Genomic DNA, 8,871 nt, shown 5'->3' on the forward strand with positions numbered 1-8,871 from the left:
TTTAAGTGATGCCTTAAGGAACGGAGCGGAGAACGATAATAATCAGACCCGGAACTTAGGGAAAAGGATGTCCTTTGACTTGCCGGGCCCTTACTGAAGTTGCACAAAGTACACGCCTTCAAGTTTCTTCAGCCAATCCCGGGTCGGAGCGTGAGAGCCGGCGTCTCTCGGGAGACCTGGGCGGTCCTCAAACCGGAGGAGAGGAGTCTCGTGTCACTCAACCCGGAGGGGCGGAGCTAATTCCGGCTCCCCGATCCGGCGCTCTGGCCCACAGAGACGCTACTCTATGGCACCCCGCGTCCCCTCTGGCCGCCTCCTGGAGGACCACGCTCGGTTTCTTCTTGGCAGCGAGAGGTCCCGCAGCCGTGGCTGAGCTGGAGGAAAGATGGCGGCTGCCGTGCGACAGGATTTGGCCCAGCTCATGAATTCAAGCGGCTCCCATAAAGATCTGGCGGGCAAGTGAGTATTTTTCTTAGGAGTAGAGAGGTCGGAAGGAAGCCGCAAATTTACCTTCCCAGAGGCGACGGGCGCTCCGGGCTGGGAGGCTCGAGCTAGGCCTGACTCAGGGGGGCGGGCCTGGAGTCGGCTGTGGCGGTAACTGCTGGGAGCAGCCGAAAGCTGGAGGGACCGAGTGCTGGGGTCCCGACCGTCCCACGACCCGGGGTGGCTGCCAGCTTCTTAAGTCCTTGATAACGCCCTCTGCGGGTTCTTTTGGCTTCTGGCAGCGGGGTAAGACAGATGACGGCTCGCCCGGCGGTGGGCGCCTTCGGCGAGCCCGACACACCGAGTTTGACTTCGGTTCGCCGCCGCCCCCGCCCTCGCCGTGTTGGAGGTAAATTTACATTCTGGACTTTGATGCGGAGCTTTAGTTGGAAGAGATGGCTTTCCAGGATTGACAGGGGAAGAGCAGGTATGGATGCTGCTGTCCTGTGGTCCAGAACTTCTCTCTCAGTTCTTAGCGTGTGTGGGTCCTTATGTTCTGGATACTCGCAGTCTGTCGCCAACTCTGGGGAAGAGAACACAGGCAGGATGTCCTCGGGCTCACGATGCCTGGAACAGTGATATTTCCAGGGCCTGCTTAGGAATTTTGTCGAAACCTTAGGGTGCTTAGATCCACGCCAGGTCAAAAATTGAGACATGTTTCAGGCCCCTCAAGCAGTTGTTGAACAGCTTTAGTCTTCTTTGTGTAGATTGCCACAGTTTTGCCTTCTAATGAAAGTATGTTATGCCTTCAATTGGCCCTAACATTTACACCTCACGGCTGAGGGCCCGTTGATCTAATTAATGAAATACTCTTGCTCAAACCTGCACATTGAAATGGTGCGTGTGTTGTGTGGCCGCTGTGCTTGGCTTTTCTCTGTAGAAAGTACAGTCTACTTTATTAGTGGGGAATTTAGTTGTATATCCTGGGCTTAACTACATCATTCTTAATTTTTCTGCTTTAAAAAATGAAAGGGTAATCGTGAGACTTAGTTTTATCTGATTTCAAAATGAGCATGTGTCTATGTACTAATTATACTTCAGTAACTGAGCACGGTCCCTGGTGTATGGAAAATGTCATAATGTTATTAAGCGGTCAGTAAGTACATATGACTCATTCCAGGGGTTGGAAATAGTTGACTTATTTCTTCTTTGGTTGTTTTTCCATGTATTAATACTTTTATAGATTTGGATAGAAGTAAAACTAACTTATGTATTCCCTTATTTTCCTTTGATTTTTTTTTTCTCTTTATTACAGAAAATGTAAGTTCATTAGTTATCAGCTAAGATACAGGTTGTTAGAACTTGAAAATCTTCTGGGACTTCATTACTATTTACCTCTTTAGCTCTGAATTAGAGATGAACAGTAGCATGTCTCCAATAGGGCGTTTCTTTTGCCTATTGTAGCTAAATAAACACACAATTTAGTAACATAAAGGTGACCCACCCCCGGGATTCTGTGTGTTGCCTGGCCTGTTTTCTTGATCTTACCTGGCTCAGTTATGCAGATTAATTTGGCTAGCAGTTGCATTAGGGCTGGCCACGTGTGGCTAGATCCCTGGCAGTTGGCTGGATCTTTTATTCTCACTCTATAGTTTAGCTTTGGCTTTTTTTTTTTTTCCCTGGGACTTCCTGCATCAGAGTGTTCTAACAGGATGAGAGTGGAAGCTGTAAGGCATAAGGCTCGTCTGACAAGTCTCACATCAGTGCTTAATACCAATGGAAGCAAGTACTGAGACCAGTCCAGATTCCAGGGGAAAGGAAATGAAATGTACCACTAACTCTTTAGAAGCAAAGTGGTATTGCGCAGGCCTATGAATGGAGGGTGGAGGGCCAGTCTACCACGTGTGTTTCCTGAAGAGGAAATGAAATACTTAGCCCATGCAGTGTTAGTTGGCACCCCGTCAATATTGCTTGCTTTCTTAAAAATTAGCTTATTATTTTTATTTATGTGTATGTGTGCCATGTGTGCAGGTGCCCATGGATGTTCAAAGAGGAAGTGCATCCCCCTGGACCTGGAATTATAGGTGGTGGTGAGGCACCTGGGTGGGTACTGGGAATTGAACTCAGGTCCTCTGGAAAAGCAGCAAGCATTCTTTTAATCACTGAGCTATCTCCAGCCTTCAGTGCTTTTTTTCTGAGAATATTCTTGGCCTTCCCTTTAGGTATTTACTAGTACTATCTGGTAAGAATGTGTCAGAACGTTTACTCTCATAACAACACAGTTCTGCAAGCCACATACTTTATGATGTACATATGTCAAAGTCATCTGTTCGTTTATGGTTTTTATGTTGGGAACTGAGAAACAAAGGTTCTCACTTTAAGGAATTATAAAGCACAAGATTTCTAATGCTGACACTTTCTGTTCCATGCAGTGTGTTGTTCAAGAATTGTTGGTTAAATCAGTGACTAGCTAAGGGTTAGGGTTAGGGTTAGGGGGCATAATGTCTATTTGAACTCAGGTTTTTTCAAAAGCTCACTTTTAACCATCCAGACTGTATTGCCTCTCTTTTTAAAAGCTCATTTAGACATGCTTTCTGATGTTAGCTAAAGTTAGTATAAGAAACTAGCCATATAAATAGCATTTTGTTGTGGTTGTTGTTGCAGGTATAGACTACTTTATATCTATGATATATATTATATGTGGGTTGGGGTTTTTCTTGTTTGTTTTGTTTTTTAATCTCCTATAACGTTTAGAAGAGCGGACTGGGGCAGTAGCCTGGCTATCAGGAGCACCTGAGCTCAGCTCCCAGCATTCACACGGTGGCTCTCAACCATTTATAATTCCCGTTCCATGGGATCCAATGCCCTTTTCTGACCTCTGAGGGCGCCAGACAAACCCTTGGTGCACAGACACACATGCAGACAACACACATACCTACACTACATACACATAAAAGTAATTACATCTTTTTTTCAAGAAAGTTCTCGAAGCCAGGTGAAGGCCTTTGATTCCAGTACTTGGGAGTTGGAAGCAGGTCAATCTCTTTGAGTTCCAGGGCAGCCAGGGCTATACAAAGAGACCCTATCTCAAAAAAAATCCAAAAATCAGAACAAAAAGTCCCCAGATTTTGAGAAGAGGACGAGAGACTGGAGAGGGAGCCTGTGGAGGTGATTGTTGTGACAGCCTGGCTTGACTTAATTGGCGAACCTGCTTGGTGCTTGAGCATTTGATTCCGAGATGACTTCCTGGAAACCTGCTCCACGTGCAAACACACTCAGACACGCACAGCGTTCTCACACTGCAGCTGGTTAGTTAGCTTCCTGTGCACAACTGGGGCCTACTTTCTCGTGGACATAGATTAGGTGGTTTTGTCTGTTCATTTCTTCACTTCCCTGACCAGAATTCAATTTTTAAAAAATGTTATTTCCTTCAGGGCAGATATGAGGGCACAAGTGTTAGGACTTTGTTGAACCCATCTTATGGAAATACAACCTTTAGCACTTCCTCCTCCCAGCTCTGAAGTGTGGACAGCGTCTCCAGGAGGCTGGGGAGCTTTGCAGTTTAAACATTTATTTTTTGTTTGTTTGTTGTTTTGAGTCAAGAGTTTCTTATAGCCCAGGCTAGCATCTAACACTATAGCCCAGGATGGCCTAAAACTTCTTCCAAATTCTTCTGCCTCAGGTATCCAAAACTGGGTTTATGAATGTGCTCTGCCAGGATTTGCTAACATTTTGTAAGTTGTTAGTGATAGAAGACCTTTGCTTACCAAGAGGAAAGGAGAGTAAGATTGTACTGTGCTCTGTGAGGTGGACTTTGGGTGAGAACTTTCTGTGAATGGAGGGATAGAAGTGTCAGTGAGCAGTCACACTCGTGTCTGCAGTGGCAGAGAAACCGAGCAGTCTCAAAAGCCCCTTTTGACTCGGATTCTTTGCTTCTCTGCTGACCCTTAAGGTCAGTTTCAGTGATTCCCATGTCCAAAATAGATACCATTTGTGTGCCAAAAACTATGTGGAAGTAGATAATGTTATTGGCCCCATTATATGGTGGCGGAAAAAAACAGAGAAAATGACTTTTTAGTTTTTTCAAAGCAAACAGCTTTATTTAGGAGAAGTGCTACAGCCCATGTCTGTAAGCTCCTAACTAAATATAGCCATAATTTTGGCCTTAAATTATTTTGACCAAACTTGGCTATTTTTTTAAAATTTGGTTTTGATTTTAGTGTCTCGTTCATACCCTAGACTGTCCTGAAACTCCTTATAGTTTATAGTCACCTCAAACTCATGACAAATTTCTTGCCTCAGTTTCCTAACAGAGAATGAACTTCTTGTTTTTGACTAAAACTTGTAGATTATCTTCCCTCAGTATTTCTCATTGCTACTAAGTTGGAGTACAATGCTTAAAGAACAAGAGATTATTAGAGATTATTTCCCCTAACAATTGTGTTAGCACGTACTTGCTTTAATTTTGGCCACTTCACTATGATGCATCTATGTAAGTAGCAGTTAGCTTTTACTGTGAAATAAGCCACCTAGAGACTTAAAACATAATAACATTTAGTTTACAGACTTGGGGGTTGACAGTTTGTCTTAGGCTGAGGTAAATAATTATCTGCCCCAATGGCTTTGCTTCCACTTGGTTTCCCACACACATCTACAGAGAGCTGCAGACCAGGTACAGGGACAGCTCTGCTTTTGTGAGGTGCTTGGCTAGTATGACAACAGAGTCCCAGAGGTAATGACACATTCAAGGCCTCCTTAAGTCCAGGCTCAGAAGTGATATTTCATCTCTGCTACATTCGTTTGGTCAACAAGTTGAGAATGGAGGAGACATAAACTTTTTATGTGAAGAGTTACAAAGTCAAATTGCAGAGTGACATAGATACAGGGAGTGAAAGAAATGTGGCCACTTGTCGAAGTCACCTGGCTGAGATTGCTTGGGAAGCCCAGTAGATAAGATTCTCTGAACAGTTCTGGGCAGTGTCTGTTGGATTGTCTGCTACCTGTCTACCTCTTTTTATGGACGGTGTCTTATTCTGTAGCTCAGACTGGCTCACTATAATCTTCCTGCCTCAGTATTGGGATTCCTGGCATGAGCTACCATTCCTGGTCTAAGTAATGCTTCCTGCTCTTTATGTGTGTCCTGGCTCTAGACTTCAGAACAACATACTGTTGCTTCGTTCTAGATGGTTCTTCAGACCTGCTCTCTGGGTTAGCTGTCCTTCAGTGATCTCATCTGCACTTAAGTATTTAAGTTGGTTATAATATTTTTCAGTTCTGTAATTTCTGGTGGTCAATGTTCCAAATGACACTTCACCATTCTTAAGTTTCTTATTGAATTTGAAAGCTCTCCTTATTTCCCCAGGCTTAACTGTGTTACAGTTTTTCTGGCTTCAGTATCAGTTCTAGTTGTTGCACTTGTTGCTTTTGTTGGTGCTAGCTAATGTGTCACTGGCGCTCTTACAGCCTTCCCACTCCCTTTTCTGTGATGTCCCCTGAGCCATAGAGACAGAGAAATCCCATTTGTTGATAATTATTCAACAATCATGTGTTCTAATCACTCTAATCAGTTGCTATCCTTTGTTTGTTTGTTTGTTTTTCTTTTTCGAAACAGTGTTTCTCAGTGTAGCCTTGGTTGTCCTGGAACTCACTCTGTAGACTAGCCTGGCCTTGAACTCAGAGATTCCCCCTGCCTTTGCCTCCCAAGTTCTGGGATCAAAGGTGTGCACCACCACCACCTGGGTGCCCAGTTGTTAGTTTTTAAACTTACCATTGCCCACTGTAAAAAGAAGTTTCTTTGACCAGAGCTGCTGGTAGCGCTATATATAAACATAAACATAATTATTTTGAAGGCCATTTGATGTCTGCCCATTTAGCAAAATGCCTAGAGCAGCTTCTCTCTAAGGCCTGTAACTTCCCCAGCCTTGGGATCTTTGACTCAGTTTCCAGTATCAGACATGAATCCCCTCACATGGAGCAAATCCAGTCAGAAAGTAGTTGATTATCTTTTGCTGACTTGGCATTGTGACACCAGTGGGCATACTTGGCTGGCTGGTCCGTAGTGTTGAAGGCAAGGTCCGCAGCTAAGCTGACTGCTGTTGAAGGCTCTTCCTTCACAGTACCTTCTGGAGGGCTAACCAGCAGGGACGAAGCTTCCCGCCCAGCTTGATTTTCTGTGTGTTGTATACAACCAGAGCACGTGCACTCTTCAGAAGTAGCACCTCACCACCCAATGCTAGTGGGCAAACCACAGCTATTGCCTGTGTGCTTTGGCAGGGGTCGGGGGTCGGGGGTCGGGTGACTGCATCTGTGTATACATGTGTATGTGCCTGGGCCCTCAGAGGCCAGAGAGGGCATCAGATCTGTTGGCACTAGAGTTATATACAGATGGCTGTGAGCTGCCTTGTGGTGCTGGGAACTAAACCTGGGTCCTCTGCAAGAGCAGCAAGTGCTCTAACCACTGAACAGCTTGATGCCTTCTTCCGGCCTCTGTGGTTGACATGCATGTCGTACCAGACATACAGGCAAAACACTGGACACAAAGTAAAAGTAAATATATTTCAAAAATGCTTTTAATTTGTATTTTTTGAGTCTGGGTTTCTCTTTGTAGTCCTGGCTGATCTGGAACTCATGTAGATCCGCCTGCCTCTGCCTCCTGAGTGCTGGGACTAAAGGCATGTGCCACCACCCATAGCATCAAACAAATCTTTACTTCAGGTTAGGCAGCAAATTTGTCAAGTACTTATCTTAGTTTGTATATTATTAGTTTGAATAGTAGTTTGTATAAAATACTCTAGGAATATGTAAATGCAAGACTTAGCTATAATCTTGATTTACTAGACTGTAATCAAATTTGAAAAAATCAATCAAAATGATAAATGACACATCATTAAGTATAACCTATCTGAAATGTGCTCAGATCAATAAGTAGGTAAATCTGGACGTAAGAGAAATGTTCCTTTCTGTAGCTGTGAGTGTGTGTACATACTGTAAGTGAGGAGCTAGAATGGGGTCCGTCATAGGAAGGAGTCTCTAATACAGGGCTAGCTATCCCTTAAAGACTCAAGCTCTGTCATAGGCGAAGGAGCCCTGTGGTCTCGAGGTGTTCTTCTTAGCTGCTGTGGCCTTTGGAATTGCTGTTTCCTGGCTACACACCTGTTCCTATTGTGTGTGGTTTTTCAAAGATTTATTTACTTATTTTATGCATGTGGGTACACCGTTGCTGTCTTCAGACACACCAGAAGAGGGCACTGGATCCCATTGCAGTTGGTTGTGAGCCACCATGTGGCTGCCGGGAATTGAACTCGGGACCTCTGGAAGAGCATTCAGTGCTCTTAGCCNCTGAGCCATCTCTCCAGCCCTCTATTGTGGTTTTATGGAGCTCTCTTGTAACCAGCACTGAGGATTTCAGATGAGTTGGGAGAGAAACTGGATGGTAGCTTTGAAGATGGGCCTTACAAAGCCTGTCACTGATCTGAATGAGTTCAGGTCTTGTTTGTGCAGGTTTTACTTCTGGGCTTCCTTGTGGACCACTGTCTGAAAACCTGCAGTGCTAACTTTGCAGATGCATTTAACTAGCCAGTGAGTGGCTCACACCTGTAGCTCAGACTCTGGGGAACCTGAGTTCCTGGGTAACATGGACTACAAAGGGAGAGCGTATCTCAGAAAAGAAATTTAAAACAGTTCTTAATGCTTTTTAAAAAATACTGCATAAGATAAATTAAAGAGTAGTGTTGTCCAGATGAATTGTGGGTAAAGATGCTTACTAGGGTGCCTGGTGACCAGAGTTTGATCCCTAGAACCCATGTATAGGTAAGGAGAAAATCAGTTCAGCAAAGTGATCCTATGACTTCTATGTGCACACCGCAGTATTTTTGCCCCCACCCCCAAGAATGATTTTTCTAAGTTGTTCTATGTGTATGGGTATTTTGCCTGCATGTATGTCTGTACTGTACATGTGCCTAGTGTCCGTGGGGGCCAGGGAGCGGGGTTAGATCCCTGGGACCGGAGTACATCTGCAGATAGATGTCCGTGAACCACCATGTGGGGTTTGGGATAAATCTTGGTGCTATGTAGCCGATGTTTTTAACCGCTGAGCCATGTCTCTAAGCTCAGTGATAATGTTTTTAAAGGACAGAAGAGAGGGCTGGAGAGATGGGCCAGGGTTAGAGTTCTGGTTAGTTACTTCTCCAGAGGACTGGTGTTGGAATCCCAGCCGTGCACATTGGGAGGCTCACAACCACCTGCACGTAACTCCAGCTCCAGGGAAACTGTTTTCTTGCCCTCCATGGGTACCCATATTCATATGGCAGATGCTCACCCAAACACACCCATAAGTAAAAATAATCAATCTTAAAAATTAACAAAAGAACAGAAGATAAAAAGTAATAAAATTACCCGGGCGTGGTGGCTCGTGCCTTTAATCCCAGCACTTGGGAGGCAGAGGCAGGC

The 8,871-nt window shown here is 44.6% G+C and overlaps 1 protein-coding gene across 3 annotated transcripts in view; it reads left to right on the top strand.

Moving 5' to 3' along the window:
* The first annotated feature begins 216 nt into the window (after positions 1-216).
* Positions 217-8,871, top strand: part of Cops4 (COP9 signalosome subunit 4) — a 31,253-nt gene continuing 22,598 nt past the window's right edge. For 2 of the 3 annotated variants that reach the window (XM_021210286.1, XM_029545275.1), the window contains exon 1: positions 217-459. In XM_021210286.1, coding sequence (XP_021065945.1) covers positions 386-459 — 74 coding nt within the window. In that variant the 5' untranslated portion in view covers positions 217-385. The remainder of the gene's footprint in view (positions 460-8,871) is intronic. The other variant, XM_021210287.2, reaches the window with a different exon arrangement.

Source organism: Mus pahari, chromosome 13 (assembly GCF_900095145.1).
Source record: "Mus pahari chromosome 13, PAHARI_EIJ_v1.1, whole genome shotgun sequence".
In the NCBI taxonomy this organism is placed as follows: domain Eukaryota; kingdom Metazoa; phylum Chordata; class Mammalia; order Rodentia; family Muridae; genus Mus; species Mus pahari.